The sequence below is a fragment of the Sus scrofa genome, chromosome 6 (assembly GCF_000003025.6).
Source record: "Sus scrofa isolate TJ Tabasco breed Duroc chromosome 6, Sscrofa11.1, whole genome shotgun sequence".
NCBI lineage: Eukaryota > Metazoa > Chordata > Mammalia > Artiodactyla > Suidae > Sus > Sus scrofa.
In genome coordinates, this window is record NC_010448.4 from 164282242 (window position 1) to 164299505 (window position 17264).

The 17264-nt window shown below is 57.9% G+C and overlaps 1 protein-coding gene across 8 annotated transcripts; it reads left to right on the forward strand.

Moving 5' to 3' along the window:
• TAL1 (TAL bHLH transcription factor 1, erythroid differentiation factor) lies at positions 1 to 15395 on the forward strand. Of its 8 annotated transcripts, none has more exons than XM_013988902.2 (5): positions 1 to 63; positions 2774 to 2934; positions 6240 to 6686; positions 7994 to 8088; positions 11799 to 15395. In XM_013988902.2, the coding sequence occupies exons 3-5, from the start codon at positions 6241 to 6243 to the stop codon at positions 12251 to 12253; spliced, it is 996 nt and encodes a 331-aa protein (XP_013844356.1). In that variant the 5' UTR covers positions 1 to 63; positions 2774 to 2934; position 6240; the 3' UTR covers positions 12254 to 15395. The 8 variants fall into 8 exon arrangements, 6 of the variants coding, with proteins under 6 accessions (XP_013844356.1, XP_005656230.1, XP_005656228.1 ...); XM_005656173.3 differs by lacking the exon at positions 1 to 63 and adding an exon at positions 70 to 315; XR_298704.3 differs by lacking the exon at positions 1 to 63 and having other exon boundaries at positions 322 to 2934; positions 11799 to 12472; positions 12748 to 15395.

The following is a 17264-nucleotide window of genomic DNA, read 5'->3' on the forward strand; positions in this document are numbered from 1 at the left end:
CGGGGGCGGCACCGAGGACCGGGCCTCAAAATGGCCACACGCGTCCCCCCGTAGCGGCAAAACGTGAGCATTGTGGCCGTTTTTCGGGGGGAAGGCAACCTGCCACGGCCCTCGGAAGTCCCCATCGGTGTCCTCCCTCTGTCGCCCGCTCGCCGAAGAGCTGTCGCTGCTCTTCCCTCGATTTCTTTCGATGGGGGGCCTTTTCCACGGACGCCCCTGCGCTCGCCGCCGCCGCCGCCGCCCCTCCCGCCTCGGAGACTCTCTTCCTTCCTTCCCCTTCTCCTTACGCAATATACAGAAATGCGCGAGGCGGTGGTTGGTTTTCATTTCTTCTTGGTGGTTGTGTGCATGCGGTGGGATGGGGAGAGTGCGTGTGTGCGCTGTGGGCAGGGTCGACTTCTTCCGAGTGTGGTCTTCTCGGTGATAGGTTGTGTGTCCAAGTATGCTCGTGTCTGCGCTGGTTGGTGTGTAGATTTGGATTCTTCAGGGCCCTGCTGCCTTTTCTTCGTTGTATATATTTATGCTCGTTTGCCTCTCGACTTGTGTGTTGGGTTGCGTGGCCGTTGCGATTGTGTTTGGGGGGTTTCGTTGTTGCATCGGGCCGTGCGAGCCTTACTACGTTGGGTTGTGCGGTCACGAGAGATTGCGTTTCACCGATTTCGTTGTGTCGTGCTGGACAATGTTTGGAGCTGAGAGAGTCGGCCTGCGGGGCAGTGTTGCGTTGTGCCTGCTTAGCTTCCCTTCTATGCGACTGGACAGCGTGTGGCCCAGTCCACACCGGGTTGTGTGCCTGTGTGCTTGTGTCCTTTGGACGCGCGTTTGTAAATCGCTGGGGGCTGGAGGGGAGGGCAAGCGAGAGAGAGATGGAGGCGCAAGTTAAGGAGGCGGCATGGGGGCGGGGAGAGGGATTTCACGTTTTATTCTAAATTATGATGTATTCGGAGGCCAGCGTCGGCTTGGGTAGGCAGACGGAGCCCGGATGGGCGGCCGGCTGCTCCGTCCGGAGGCCAGTCTGTGCCTCGGTGGTGTTGGATGAGTTTGTTAGTGAGCGGGAGGTGCTTCCAGGCTGGAAGCGGAGCAGCGCTTGCGGAGACCCGCGCCTTCACGCCGGGGGTAGCCGCCGGCTTCGGTTCCGCGGCACTGAGGCTTTGTCCATCTCTGGTCAGTTTCGCGGGTAGGGCCTCGGGGGTCTGCGGGAGAGGCCCGGAAAAGACAATGGGCGCATACTCCAGGCCTCGCGCCTCGGGTGGGGACCCTCGGGATCATCTCCAAGGAACATTTTTCCACCCCTTCCCTGGGTGAGCGACATCCCCGCGTGGGGCTGGTACCCATCGCATCGATGACTGGGGCCGGGCTTCATGGCGGGGCGGGATCAGTGTTGCCCTAGCTGCGGACGGGATTTTGTTTTGCTAGTTTTGGGGGTTGCTAATGTCATCATCATCATATTTTAATTAAAATAATCGTCCAGGAGCCAAACAGCTTGTCTCTTTTAGCTTCTTTGGAGTGATAAAGCAATACCGGTTTCCTCCCACTAGAGCTGTGTTTTAAGTTGCTGGGTTTGGGGGAGGGAGAGAAAATGGGGGGGGACACAGAGACTCTGTCCTAAAGCAGAAATTAACCAGGCAGGGGGTAGATTCCCCTTGTTCCCATTCCCCGCCCCATTTGGATTGGAAGAGGAGAAGGAAAATCTCTGGCATTGGATTGAAACTGAAGGGAAGAAATTATTACTGTATTTCCACTAAAGCCAGGGCAAAAAGAAGGCGGACCTTGTAATTAATCTAAGACTTCGATGTGTGACCATAAATGAGAAGATTTGGGCAAAACAAATTAAACAAAACCCCCCCAGAGGGGAAATCGAAAGCCAGCCTAAATCTCACTAGGCTACATCCTAGGAAGCCGTATTGGATTCATTTTTACCCCCTTCCTTTCCTTGGTTATTGCTGCAAGGAATTACTAGAATTCTCCCCTACTCTGCTGATCTGGATACATAGTGAAAAATCGAAACTCCTGTGTAGAGATGGTTGAGGAAAAGGCGAGGGCTTTTCTTTCTTTTCCTTTTCTCTTCCTCCTCCTCCTTTTGTGTGTGTGTGTGTGTGTGTGTTCCTCTTAATCAGTAGGAAGAAGAAAAGGGACCCGGATACATCAGATATCCCCCACCTCCCCCAATTCTCTCAGATCTGCGCCTTTCAAATTGTATCCCTTCGGGAAAGTAGCCTTTGGAATTGGGTTCCGGTTTCGTTTTGGGCTGGAGATGGGCAAGTGGGGGTCGTGGAGAGAATGAGGACCTCCGGAGGTTCCGTCCCACCCAGCAGGGTCTGAAGACTGGATTCCCTTTTTCCGACACACGGTCCCCTACCCACCCAGGCCAGGCTGCTCAGGACTCCGCGCTGTGGCTGCAGCTCCAGCCCGACTCGGATTCCGGGCCAAAGGCATAGACAAGTCAGTGCTGAGAAAACAAATGGCCACACTGAACCAGACATCCCTGTTGGAGGGTCCGATAGTGTTCCCGGCAGCCGGCAGCGGGGCTGTTGTTGTTGGACTAAATAGTTATTCCTGATTGGTCAGGTGTAGGGTTCTTTTTATGGGGGTTCAGGGGAGGCTTCAGACACCTGCAGGTTGGGGGCGGAAAGCTGCTGGCGGCTCCCTGGGCTGGTTGGTGAGGACATGAGGTAATTCCCAGCCATTGACCCCCATTTCTCTCTCTCCCTCCCTCTCGCCCTCCCTCTTTCTCTCCACCCCCATCTTTCCTGGAAACTGGCTCTGGGCGCGGCAGACCGCCCAGGACCACACCGCGGCCTAACTGTCGGTCTCTCGGTGAGAGAGGGGGGGAAGGCAGAGACCCCTGTGCACTCCCGGACCTCGGCTCCCGCCCCTCTCCCGTGGAAGGAGTGGAGATCCTATTCAGAGGGGCCGGTCTCTCTAAATATGCCCCAGGTGAGTTTCTGGCGAACGGCAGCGGTGGTGGTGGCGGTGGCGGTGAAAACAGTGACCAGGAAGGCCTTGGGGTCTGGCCTGGGGTGGAGAAAGCTCAGGATGGAGGACAGGCCGGTTTCAGATTGGGGAGGGGGAGGGGGGACAAACCCAGAGCCAGGAATCCAGAATCGGACTCTGCCGCTCGCTGACTGTGGCCTCTGTGCTGCTGTGGCTTCCAGCCGACCTCTTTCTTTTTTTGATCCTATGTGAAAAACAGCTAGTTGGCCTTAGTCCCTCAGGCTGCTCCTGTCTGTCCCGGTTCTGTGCACGTTTTACCAGGCTCATAACTTCGGGACGGCTATATCCGGGTAGTGCAGGCTGAGTGCCCGGGCTCTGGCAGGAAGAAGGCCGCAGCCGTCCTGGCTAGCGCACTTCCAACTCGGGTGGGCCCTGACTGGGGCCTAAGGCCTAGAGCAGGGCCGCGCTGGAACCACCGCTCCACTCCAGGAGCAGCTGGAGAGTGGTTCTGTTCACTGGTGATTTGGGCTCGCCTGGAGGTCATGCGGGTGTGGAGGCCATCCGAGGCATGGAGGCCAGGCTGGGGCATGGGGAGACGGGGTGGCCTGTTTCCACATAAAAGATTTTTCCAGCTGGGAAATCAGGTGCCTTCTCCCGCCCTACCGCCCAGGAGCCCAGGGGTTCCCCCTGTTTTGTTCGGGCACCCATGGAAATGATCTGGCAACAGGAGAGGAGGAGCGGGTCTAGGGGGCTTCAAGGTGGTTCTTGGCCACACAAAGAGTTGAATAGTGAGTCTAGCGCTGTTCAGTTCGGAATCTTCTCCTCGCCCTACAAATAAACAAAAACCACTCGGGCTTTCCTCGCAGTATTCTTAAGGAAAGCCAAGCGATGAGGTTTAGTCGCTGACCACTGAAAGCCCTTGTGAATTCTCGGGAGGCTTCCTTCTGAGCCGGGACCCCTGGCTTGGGTGATCCTGGTTGTAGAAGAACCAGCCGGGTTTTCCTGAGGTCCCAGGAGGGGTGGGAAGAGGTTGGCCAGAGACCCTGGGGACCAATCATAGGTTTCCTACCAGGAGCTTCAGAGATATAGATATTTCGAGGTGTCTGGAGAGAGCATTTGGGGCCAGAATCAACTCATCTGTTAGACTTGCTCCCCTTGCCCCTGTGGGATCCGCTCCTACTCAGACCTGCAGACTTAATCAGAAGGTATAAATGTGTCATAGAGGAGAGCTTGCGCTCACTCTGTCGATTGCAAGATGAACCATTTGTCACTTGGTTAGACTGGGGCTGAAGCACATGTCACTGGGCACCCAGGGGTGCCTGGGGACAGTAAGGTAGGGAGCCAGCCCCTTGGGATCGTATATTTCACCAGAGGATGGTGTATTTCTGGTGCATTTCACTATTGCAGGTGAGGCAGTCTCCAACAGTATACCTCTGGTGCATTTGTAGTGGCTGCAGTGTCTTGTCGGTCCCATCCTGTGGATGCAGATCTATTGTTTCTGCATAAACTCACTGCCAGTGAAGTGTTGCCGACCCACTGCCTTTGCCGCGTGGGTACGCCAGGTCTGGGAGAATTTTGTCATTTCCAGGCAGAGCCCAGGGCACTGGCAGGCCCAGCGCAGGAGTGTAATCTGAATGTCGATTCTCCGTCAGAATCTCTGCCTGGTGGCAGCTAAGAGGAGCTCTGGAGGAGGTTTCAGAAGGTCCAGTCTCTCCTCTTGGGGGGAAGGATGGTTCCCAGGCTGACTCTGGTCCAAAGCAGTGCAGTGGCAGAATGGCTGCCAGGAGTCATTAGATGGACTTTGCTTGGGGCTGAGTTGGCTTCTTGTGTATTTGTTTTCTGCGACAAAATACCGTGATTATATAATTCTGACCGCAGAAACTTTATTTTTAACATCTTACGAAGCCTGTCAAATTGACTATCTTTTTATGGTTTTATTAAAACAACTCACTAGAATTGCCACACTCTGGATCCAGAGTCGCATCGTTTTTCTGCTTTCATTCTTGAGAGAGGAGCGGGGCTGGCTCCGCCAGCACCAAAGCAGGACTATGGAAGCCCTAGGAGGAGCAGGAGAGGGGAGTGGAGCCTCTGCCTGCGGTCACCCTGGAGTGTGGTTGTGGAGGAGAGGCGTGTCCTTGGCTGGGGGTGGGGGGTAATATATGAGAAGGCGTGCAGGGGAGGATAGCAAAGAGAGACTGGAGTTCTGGTCCCAGTCTGTGGCAGACAGCCGACCGTGCATCCCCTTGCTGGCCCAGTCTCCCTGTCAGTCATAATGTTTACTTGAGCATTTGCGCAACGCTTTTAGATGCATAAATGAGGCATTCCTCCTGTTTCCCAGAGGACAACACCCAGGCGGGAGAGAGGGGTGGGGGTGTGCTGGAGCTCAGGGGCCTTCATGACACCCCTTGCCCCCACGCTCCGGGATGGGAGCCCAGACCCCAGTGGCTTCAGGAGCACCCTGCGAATGTCCCGGCTCCACACCCCCCTGCTAGACCCCACCTCACTTCTGAGTCGCGTGGAGCAGAAGGAGTGTGCAGGGAGGTAGTGGCGGATGGGTTTCTTCCCTTCCTGATGTCCCATCTCCAGTCCCAGTGGGAGAAAAGGGCCATTGGGGTTTCTGGGGGCTGCAGAGAATACAGGTGGATTAGCCCAGTAGGACAGACACCCCCACGGGGTGGAGGTGAATTTGTGTTGAAAAGTGGGCTGGTTCCTCCGGGTAATTCTCTGCCAGTTCTGATCTCTCTTGTACCCTCACCCAGCCTCTGGGTGTATGTGGGTGGCAGGAGGCTGGGGGCAGGTATTGCTGAAAAGCAAGGGAGGTTCAAAAAGCACCCCACCTCCGTGCGACAGGTTCCCCGCCAAAACCAAAAGGGGGGCGGGAAGAACACGGCCGGGGCATGTGTTCCCTCCTCTTCCCTTGCGGCCTGAGACAGGCACCGGCACCGGCTGATATTTCTTTCTTGCCTCTTTCTCCATTTCCTTCCTCCTTTTTCCTCCTCGGTTTTTCTTTCGCTGGCTGTATTCCTTTTCTTCCAGTAGCTCTGTTGTCCTTCTCCACCTCCGTGCTTTCGGCCCTCAGTCTGTCCGGAGGCCCCCTTCCCCTCCCGCCCCAGCCCCTCGGGTGAGTGTGTGTCCACGTGGCGCCGAGTCTGTCCGCCTCTGCCCACGCCTCTTCCCCACGTCTCGGTGCGGGGGTTTCTCTCGCTGCCCCTCACCCAATGCCCCTCGCCCGGACCCCCCCCGCCACGTGGGTGGCTTGGGGGCGGTGGTCTGAGCTGCCTTCCGCTTGTCTGTCTGTCTGCCCGCAGGATGACGGAGCAGCCGCCCAGCGAGGCGGCACGCAGTGACCCCCCGCTCGAGGGACGGGACGCGGCCGAGGCCCGCATGGCCCCCCCGCACCTGGTCCTGCTGAACGGCGTCGCCAAGGAGACGGGCCGCGCGGCCCCCGCGGAGCCCCCGGTCATCGAGCTGGGCGCGCGCGGCGGCCCGGGGGGCGGCCCTGCCGGCGGGGGCGGCGCCGCGCGGGACTTAAAGGGCCGCGACGCGGCGGCGGCGGCGGCCGAAGCGCGCCATCGGGTGCCCACCACCGAGCTGTGCCGACCTCCGGGGCCCGCGCCCGCGCCCGCCTCGGCCCCCGCGGAGCTGCCGGGCGAAGGCCGCATGGTGCAGCTGAGCCCGCCGGCGCTGGCGGCCCCCGCCGCCCCCGGCCGCGCGCTGCTCTACAGCCTCAGCCAGCCGCTCGCCTCCCTCGGCAGGTCAGGGCCGGCGGAAGGGCGGGGGGGCAGGCGGTTCGGGCACCGAGGCTCCATCTCCGCGCGTCGAGAGCCGGCCGCCCTCCTCGCGCACGACTGTGCGGCTGGGCGCGCGGAGAGAGGTGGGGACGGGAGGTTTTACACCTGTGGGCAGAAAAGGCTAGGCTGGAGCCCCGTGCAAGGGAGGAAGGAGCTTTCTACACGTGTGTGTGTGTGTGTGTGCATGCGCGCGCAGGCGGCGGTGTGTGTTGGGGGGAGGGCAGCGGGTGGGTACCTTGTGCCTGCCGCGTGCACGGAGCACGGAGCACGGAAGATGAGGCGGAGGAGTGCAGGCATGCGGTTGGGTGTGAGCGAAAGCGCGGGGCGCTGCGGGGTGGGGGTGGGCGGGAGACGCCTGAGTGTGAGTACCAGTGACTGAATGCACTCCGCCGGAATTCTTCTGGAAGCTGCAGCCCTCCGTGGACAGGTAAGAGAGGGACATCTGAGGGCGGTTGCCAGAGGGCTCCCTCCCTCCTCTGAGTCTCCGGAGCCACCTGGGGAATGGGTGCCCTCTCCCCTCCGGAGCCCCCCTGCTCCTAGCGGCGACCTCTGGCGCCGACCTGTACTGCCTTTGGTGCGAGGGTGTCCATTCCCCTGCTGGGGCCACTGAGATGGCGGAGAGCTGGGGAGGGGACGGGAAGATGAGGCAGGCAGGAAGGCACAGTATGGGACAGTAGGCGAGTTTGCCGGAGAGGAGAGTGCAGGGTGGGTGGTGGGGAGGGCAAGCCAGCGGGGGTGCTGAGTCAGGGTTTGCTGTCCCACCGTCTTTCCAAGGGCTCCATAGGGCAGCAGGGGTGAAGGTGGGGTGAGGTCGAGAGGAATGGCCTGGGTGCCCTACTGTGATGCAGGAAGTGCGCACTCCCAGGCCCCAAAGCCGAGTCTGCCTGTGTGAGCAGCTCTTTGGGAGCGCAGGTGTTTTGTGGGGTGTGTGCTTGTGTGGGGGAGGGGAGTATGTCTGTGGGGGGTGTGCATTCACTTTTGGGTTTGCTCCATGTGTTCACCTCTGATTCCGTGTGTTTGTGTGTGTGTGTGTGTGTGTAGGGGTGTGTGGGTATGTGATTCCTCTCCCCTTGCTTGTCTCACGCAGAGAGTAGGGTGTTGCATGTGTGTTTCATGCTCTTTCTATCCCCAGTTAGGGTGTGGAGGGACCAAAGTTGCCCTTGTTTTTCCAAGAGTGGGGGGGCTCGAGAGCACTGGGGAGGCTCACTATGGAGCCTCTTTGTCCCCTCCACCCACGTGTGATCTTGTGATCTGCCCTCTCCCTCCTGCAGTGGGTTCTTTGGGGAGCCAGATGCCTTCCCTATGTTCGCCACCAACAACCGAGTGAAGAGGAGACCCTCCCCTTATGAGATGGAGATTACTGACGGTGAGTCCACCCCCCAACACACACACACACACACACACACACACACACACACACACACACTTCCGTACTCACTCCCTTAAGCTGGCAGAGCTCCCGAAGGAGTTTCGGGGGGACTCCTCTCTAGGAGTCTCATATAGATGGGTGAGCTATCTAGGAGCCCCCACCTGTCAGAGTCCTGTCCCTATTGCCCTGGGGTAGAAGAAGCTGTAGGTGGGGCTGTGGGCTGCCACACTCAGTCCTGGGAAGAGGGGGCATGGGCGTGAGGACGCATTGTGGCCTTAGCCCAAACCCCTGCCATCAATTGTTGTCCCCACTCCGGCTCCATTCCTGCATTGGCAAGGATCCCCGGGGGGGGGGGCAGAGACACGCGCCGCCCCTGGGTCTAAGCACCCACCCCCAGGGATTCTCTGTACCTCCTCCTGAGTCCTCTTGGGCGTCTGGAGCCTGCTCCCTGGCTGGAATTGCATCTTTAAGACCTTTAAGGGTCTTGTCTCGGGTCCCTACAAAGTGGGGCCGTCTCGTCCCTTTTTCCACACTCAGGGCTGAGGCTTGGAATTCCCTTCCTGACATCATAGATTCTACCCTGCTCCCTCCCTTCCCCCAGGGGGGCCTCAGCACTGCTCATGGGAACTACCTGACGAGTCTTTGGCCCTGAACTTGGGGACCAGTTGGACGAGTGGGAAATTTGGAGTGTCCCTTCCCTCTTCCCAAGGTTGATCAGCTGTAGCAGATGGGGTCCAGCACCAGGGGGCAGGAGAGTAGGCTCTTCAGAGCCAAGGAGCTTCCTGGAGCTCCCTGTGCTGCAGCCTGGCTGAAAGGCACTGGAGGCCTTGGAGCCAGACTGGGATTTCTGCAAGTTGCTGCTGGGGGTGGGGGTGGGGGCGCGTGTGGAGCTTCTGGAGTGGAGCCCTCTGTGGTCTTCTGGACAAGGAACCAGACTTCAAAAGACCGAGCCGGCCTGGGCCCAGGGGTGTAGGACCAAGAGGGGAGGGTGTTGGGGTGTCAGTGCTGCTGGGTGAGAGACAGGAGGTGGGTGACCGAACAGGTTATAGGCAAGACCAGCCCTGAAGTCCCGCAGGGAAGAGGCATTTTGAGGCGTTTCTACAAAGGGCAGAGACAACAGAAATCAGGCACAGAGGAGAGGAAGAGGGAGGGGGCCAAGGAGCAAGGTCCGGGGGGAGCCGAGGAGTGTAGAGAGGCCATTACCCACAGATGATGCCAATATTTACCAAGCACCCACTCCGTGCCTGGCCACAGAGAGACATAGGACGCAGAGGCACGGGCAGATTCAGGAAAGGGGAAGGTGTGGCAAGGTGGGAGCTCTGGGGGGCGGGGGACCAGAGAGGGACAGACAGAAACGGAGGTGAAGGGAACAGTGGGGGTGTATGTCCACAAAACTTTGAAACCAGAGATTTAGCCAAAAAGAGTCCATAAACATGGAACCACCGCAAGGTCCAGAGGCAGGACCCGATGACGATTCCTGTGGCTGGACTTTCCCAGGCCTCCGTTGTCTCATCAGTAAAGTAGGGAGAAGAATAGCTTCCTCACAGGCTGTCGAAGGCACGCAGTGGGATGAAGCACATTTAGGCCCTGACGTGGGGCCCCTTCTGGAGTGAGTCTAGCTCCAGCTGGGATGGACCCCTATCGCCCCTCTCCTACCTAGGCGCCCCCTCAAGATCAGCCTCGGAGCAGGCTCTGGCCCGCCCACGGCACAGCCGAGGGGCTCCCCTCTGCCCTGGAGGCCAGAGTACAGCAAGCTGTCCCCTCTGAGGACAGGGTAGGACTGCCCAGCAGGTGGGCTGTGTTTTCCAAGCCTGGGTCTGGCCTTTGGCAAAGAGTCAGCTGGGCTGGGGCCTGCCGAGGTTTGGAAAGGCAGCTCCAGAGGCACTGTGGGCAGAGGCTGAATGATCCTCCCTGGGGAGAGCACGGTGTGTGTGTGTGTGTGTGCATGCATGCACGTGCGCGTGTGTGCACGTACACACACACACACACGTAGGAGACATGGTCAAGTCGCATGGTCGGCACTGATGCGCTGGGTCTCAGAGGCGAGGGCTGCCTCTGTCCCAGCCGCAGTCTCCTTAGCTGTGAAATGAGCCCTGATCTGGGCGGAGGCCTCTCATGTACCCAGCCTTCCCCATTCTGAAGTCTGGACTATGGTCATCGGAAGAGGGCAAACAACTGTCCCAGGACTGGCACTTCCTTCGGGGTGCGTTCCTCCAGTTCCTTCCTTCCTGAGGACTGCCAGGAGCCTGGCTCTGTGCCTTGGTGTTGGGGAGGGAAGTGGCCACCCCGGCCCCGGAGCCTGGGAGCACTTGTGGGGCCCTCCTCTGTCTTTCCCGACTCTGGGAATCTCAGGTCAGGCTTGGACATGTAATGCCATGCTTTGTACACCGTAGGTGCTCCATACTTGCACCCACCACCGCTGTTCTGCACGTCTTAGTATACAAGCGCTAGTGAGTGCTGGCCCAGTCTGCACACGTCACACTGTCAACACACAGGGAAGAGGCAGCCCTCAGAGGCCTGCCCGGAGCCTCCCGTGGTTCCTGTGCGTGGCGGTCTCTCCACTCCTCTCCAGGGAGCCCACGGCATAGGTCATTTCTTCTCGGAACCTGCTCTCTCCCCCAGTCCCCTACCCGCCAGTGTGATCAGTTAGTCAGAAACTATTTGCTGAGCTCCTACTCTGTGCTTCCCATCACCTTAGAATAAAATCCCCACACTTTACTGAGCAGGATCTGGACTCAGCCTACTCTCATCTCCCCTTCGCTTATCTAGCCAGGCTGGCTTCAGCTATTTTCCAGCTCAGGGGCTTTGCACATGCCCTTCCAGCCTCTCTTCCTGGGTCTGGCTGGCTCTTCTTTAGCCTCAAGTTCTCCCTCATAGATGTCACCTCTGCCAAAAGGCTGGCTCCAACCGCCTCAGCTGAATGTGGTCACTCCTTCCCTCTTTTATTTATAGTCAACCTCCTGTTTGTCCTTTGTTTGCTGTTTGTTCATCTGTCATCCCCATTAGTGTGTAAGCTCCACGAGGGCAGTTCTGTCCTGTTCATGGTTGCTCCTTAGTGCCTAGCCCAGTGCCTGGTTGTCACTAAATAGCTGATGAATAGATAATAGTCATGAGCATTTACCGAATGTTTAGTTGGAGCCAGGTATTGTCTTAAATACGGGTGTTAGTTGTCAGACCCACATGAGAGTCTTATGACTTGAGTCACTAGTATCATCTCCATCTTATGATGAAGTTAAGGCACGGAGAGTTTAAGTAATTCGCCCAGAGTCACCTTCTAGGGAGTAATAGCCAGGAATTGAACCCAGAAAGTCAGGCTCCAGAGTTTGAGTTTCTAACTATTCCTATATGGCCTCTTGGCACAAGTGAATGAATGAATGAGTGAAAGAATGATATATGGTTCCTGTCTTCAAGTGTCCTACAGTCCAGAGAGGGAGGTGGGCATGAAACATGCTGTAATGATCAAGAGTGATGTTGATTATGGGATTATTGGGCCGTGGTGGTGGTTGGTTAATCTGTCTGGAGGGGCTAGTGGAAGTTCTCAGAGAGAAGGATACAGACGAACTGGGTTTTGAAGGATGAGTAGGAGTTTTCTGAATAAAGGGAAAGAAGGCATTCTAGGTTTCTCAAGTTTTAGGATGCATGGCTTCTCTTCTTCCCCAGGGGGAGTTTCCAGCCCACTCTCCTAACCCTTGTCCTCCTGCCTCCAGGTCCCCACACCAAAGTTGTGCGACGCATCTTCACCAACAGCCGGGAGCGATGGCGGCAGCAGAATGTGAATGGGGCGTTCGCTGAGCTCCGCAAGCTGATCCCCACACATCCCCCAGACAAGAAGCTCAGCAAGAATGAGATCCTCCGCCTGGCCATGAAGTACATCAATTTCCTGGCCAAGCTGCTGAACGACCAGGAGGAGGAGGGCACCCAGCGGGCCAAGCCTGGCAAGGACGCCGTGGTGGGGGCTGGGGGAGGGGGGGGAGGGGGAGGGGGAGGTGCGCCTCCAGATGACCTCCTGCAGGACGTGCTTTCCCCGAACTCTAGTTGTGGCAGCTCCCTGGACGGGGCAGCCAGCCCAGACAGCTACACCGAAGAGCCGGCACCCAAGCACACGGCCCGCAGCCTCCATCCCGCCATGCTGCCTGCCACCGATGGAGCCGGCCCCCGGTGATGGTCTGGGGCCAACCCAGGACCAGCCGGAAGGGGGCCCTCAGGCTGCTGGGACCGTGGGCTTCAGGGCACGTGGGGTGAGGATTGGGCGGCTCTGAAGCAGGGCGTGGACTTCATGAGCTTTCCTTGATGTCTGAACTTTCCTTGATGTCTGAGTGCCCCTGGGGCTGGCTTTCCCGGTTCCTGCCTCAGTAGGAGGACCGAAAAATGAAGCAAAGTGGTAGGTACTTTTTATGAAGACGGCACAGTCGTCCCCTTTTCCAAATCCCTGAGACTTCTCAAGTAAGAGGCTCGAGCAGCACTGCTTTGGGCCTGGGGCGTGGGAGCCCTGTCTTTGCTGAGACCTGGGGTTGTCCGCTCTCTCCTGAGGCGTCTGGCAGCCTCGGCCTTGCCTGTAGCCCTTCCCAAGCTGGCTGGGGTGGCTTTTGTGGCCACACCGTCCAAGTATATAGGTACCCAATAGCTGCCCATTTCGTGGGCCCCATCTCCACCCAGGCCCCTGTCAGTCCATCCAGCTTGCCCGCTGCTGCAGAGAGCCACGAGCCTCGAGGTGCCTTCTTCAGGGCCTGGTTGAAGAAGACGCCCCGTGGACAGCCTGATCTCGACTAGCTGGGCCGGAGGGTCAGAAAACCCAGGAGCCCTTCCTTCTCATGCGGGGGATCGAAGCTCTGCTTTCTCCCTGCTCAGACTTGCCTTCCTCATCCTTGTGGCTCTGCGGACCGGGTCTGCCGCTGTGAGCCTGCCTTGTGGGCTTTGTGCGAAGGCAGAAAAAGGAGACATGATGAGAGTGAAATCGAGTAAGAGCTGTTTGGGGCACGTGGGCTTCAAATCGTGGTGATGTCTCAGAGCCACCTGCTTGCGTTCTCAGTGACACTCTGCGGTGGGTGCGGGGGGCAGAGACCGGGATGCTGGGGAGGGTGCTGGTGCAGAGAGTAGATGTGCAGCTCTGTTGCATGTTCTCCTGGGTGCTCAGAGGGACCCTCCTGTGGCAGGATGTCTGTTTGCTGGTGGTCTGGTCTGTATTCTGAGACCAAATTGAGAGCAGAGCCCGTCCTGTGAATTCCTGGTATTGGGGATTGTGCTTGACTTCAGTTATCTGCAGGATCTCTAGGTCTTGATAGGACCCAGGATCTAGCCTGGTGCCCAGGGCCTGGGGAATCAGGGGAGACCAGGCCTTGGCCGAGACCCAGGCACACATATACACACATGTTCACTTCGGCGTCCCTGGATGGTGCAAATTTCAGTCATCAAGGGTGTGTCTGGGAGGCTGGCTTAACCCAACACGAGCGCTCCCTGCCAAAAGTTGTACATGACATTTTTGTAAATCAAATCCTCATCGTTCATCTTTTAAAGAAAAACTACCACAAGTCCTTCGGTAAAGTGGAAAATCCTTTTGTGGAATGGCCCCCCGCCCCCTCATTGAACTCGTGTGTCCGTCCAGATGGTGGGAGGTGGTTTGCAAGGCAAGGCCTGCCTGTGACCCACATCTCGAGCCCGTGGAACAAACCACGCACAAGCCCTGTACACCTGTCACTGTGCCCTCAGGGCACCCCAGCCAGCCCTGACCAGGCTCTGCTTTGAGGTCGGAGGGAAGATGATGCGTTGGCTCTGCCCTGTCCACAGCGGTGTGGGCTTCAGCCTGGTGGCTTGCCCTCGCCATGGCAGGGCCTGGGGGACAGCTGCATGCACACGGGGAATGAGCTCTGCCCCCCTCCCCTTCCTTTCAGGTTGTGCGGTCCAGCTCGTAGGGGTGGGAGCAATGGGGTTAATGCTGGCAGCGCTCTGTCCCATTTCACCCCCCACTCGTACTTGGTTGACCATGAAGACTGCTTCCTTTCTGATACTTGGAAGCTCCTGTGAGGAGCCCCATCTGACAGAGCACCTGTGCCAGGTGCTAAGGCCGTGTTTGCTTCCTGGGGGCTCAGGGTGACATGGAGTGAAAAGTGGCCACCGTGTGCCTGGGAGGATGGGCTTTAGGAGATGGGTCCCCCATTCTATCAGGAACTCAAGCTTCTGGCTCTCTCTTTTCTTAGACTTGCAGTGCAACCTGCAAGAGTTCTCTCTCTGAATGTTGGTGTCTCATAAATACCCTGGCTCAGCCCGTCTCCCCGGGCCGTGGTGTGGACGGAGTGGAATCATGCACGTAGAAGCATTTCGAGAGTGTGAGGCACTCCGTTGCCCTCAGTATCATTCCTGCAGTGGGGTTTCCCACCCTGAGTCCAGGACCCAGGCGGTGGGCCAGGTTGCCTGACTGCCCAGCATTTGGGTCATGCAGGTTCTAAACCACAGAAGCGCGCGTCAACTAGACTCTCCTCATTTCTCCAGATGGACCTCATTTCTGTTTTATTCCAAGGCAAAGGCACAGGAGGGAGATGAGAGACAGGATATGGGAACGTGGGCAGAATCGGTATAAAGTGTCACAGCTCCCCACGACCGGCCCGGGTAGGGATGGGCCACGTTTCATGTCTTTGTTAAGAACTCGAGATAGAGCCACAATTTTGATTTTCGCTTCCAACCCCCCGCCCCCCAGCACACCCTTCTCTTTCCTTTGGCTCCTCTTCATCCGTGGATATTCTTCATCCGAGAAGAATATCTGTTTGAAATGGGGAAAAAATGTAAAGGTAAAAAGTCACGAGGCGCCAAGGGTGATCGCAAGTGACCGGAAGTAATCACACCTTTTAAGAAAAACTCATGTGCTTTTCTTCGTAGTGGCAAACGACGAGATGGTACAACCTCTATCCCTTTCCGAAAGCAAAACAGAGGGCACAGCATCTGTAGTCAGCCGACAGCTGGCTGGGCCTTTGGGGGTGGTCTCATCGTACTTGTGATTTCAGTGGTACGTGGCCCCCGCCGAAGGCTGGCCCCCACCCCCCCACCCCGTTCGGCCGTGTACATAGCGCACTGTTCCTGCGGGCGGGCCCGGCACTTTCCGTCAATGTTGTACTGTACGTGATGCATTGCGTTGGTCTCTGCATTTTTCTGCAGAAGAGGAGTAACCGCTCCGGGTACCTTGACCTTTGTGTAGCCCAGAGGCCAACACTGTGGGCGTGTGACTCTTTAGCAACAAAACCCATGTGGTGATGACGTGTGTGTATATATAAGGATATATGGGGAAGATTTCTAAATAAAAGTTTTACAAAGGGGCCTGGGCTCTGTGCTTGCATGTTGCGCCCCTAGGGCTGAGAGGTGGGGCGTTCGAGGAAAGCCATGGCGTGAACCTCTCTCCCCTGAAATGGGGGCTCCAGGACTCCGCTGTCCCCTCCTAGGGTGGGGTTCCCCCCCCGCCCCTGCCCTGAGGCTCCCCACTTAGGGTTCCTGTTCTTTCTTCTCTGCCAGGCCTCACAGAGGCTTCTCAGCACTGTGCATCCATGCTTTGGGCTTGGGGCCTCTGGGCAGAGTCCCCTCTGTGTGCTGGGTTCAGTGGCTTTTATCATAGGTTCAGGACAAATTGAGATCTCACCAGAGGAGGGTCCCAGGTTCCCCAGCGACTCCGTGGAGGCCGCTGCTCTTATGGAGGATTGGGGTGCAGGTCTCACATGGGGCTCAGGGACAGCAGCTGAGGCCTTGGGAGCCGTGAGTGGAGGCTCCGGCGTGGAAACGCCGTGCAGAGGCAGGGGCTCTGGGTTCTGGGGAGGCCTCTGCGTGTGGCCTGTTGGATCTTCAGGAACCTACCTCAGTGGGTCAGGTAGACATTTCCAACGAAGTACCAATCCTTCCTTTTTTCACTCATTTAACGAATATGTGTTGAACCCCTACCATAGGCCAGGTATTGTGCTAGGTACTGGGGATCTCGCAGTAAAGAAAACCAAGACCCTTGCTCATTTGCTTAAATTCCAGCAGAGAGACAGTAACCACTCGGACACACACAGCCATAATGAATATGTTGGTTGTGTGGTAAATTAGGGGGGTTGGTATTAAGGGAACCGGGGTCGGGGGGTCAAGGGGCTCACAGATAACTTTGGTTTTTTTGGGGTGAGGCTTGCTCAGCCCCCCAGGCTCTGATCTTGGCCGCTCCTGTCCTGGGCACTTCCAGCTGTAGCTAGGAGGGTGAAGGCAGGACCATGCTTGGGATACTGCTCTGGCCTGCAGGGAAGCTCCTTGGCTTTTAGGAGAGGCCAAGTATGCCTCTTCCCAGCCCAGGGCGAGGAGCTCCCTGGGCAGATAGACGGTGAGGCTTGGGCGTGGAATGGGGAGTCTGCTGGGCGCGGCCTGTGGGTCTTGGTCGTGCTGGTGGGTACAGCCACCCACCACCTGAGGAGCAGCATGGCAAAGGGACGTGTGTGAGACAGACAGACGGGAGACAGGGCAGGGCAGTCAGAGGAGCAGGAGAGTGAGCGTGGTGTGTCAGAGGCTAAGGCCAGAGGTGTTCAGGGTGGAGGAAGTGGTTAGCCAAGCCCACGGCAGCTGAGAGGGCAAGCAAGAAAGCGCCTGAGCGTGTCGGCTGGATCTGACCACGTGAAGGCCATGGATGACTTTGGTGAAAAGAGCAGCAGGGGCGGGTGGAGGCAGCCTGCCTGGACCCAGACTCGGAAGGGAGGAGGACATTTAGGAGGAGGCAAGGCCGTCCTTGTCCAAAGAGCTCAGGACGAGCTGAGCCTTGCGGCCACCAGCCAGAGACCATGGAGCTGTCGCCTTCCCAGCCTGGCTGGGCCCTCGGGGACCGTCTGGCTGGTGCCACATCCCCAGATGGGGAGACTGAGGCCAGAGAGGAACAGAATCTCCTCAGAGCCGCACGTCCCATGAACAGGGACAGCAGTGGCAGGCAGGGCAGAGTCGGGCCTCCTGCCTCCTGGGATCCGCTGTGTCGGTAATGGGGAAGGATGGCCACGGGACCCCGCCGGACGGCCCCCTGGTGTCTCCAGCCTCTTTTCTCACCAACCTGCCCTGGGTTCTCTAGCCTGGCTGTTCTGGGCTGCAGTTATCTTTAGCTGTCTAGTTTTTGCGGTTTTGGTTTCCATCCATCTTCTGTTCCCACCCTCTGCATCTGGTTAACTTGTCCTCAGCGTCCCGGA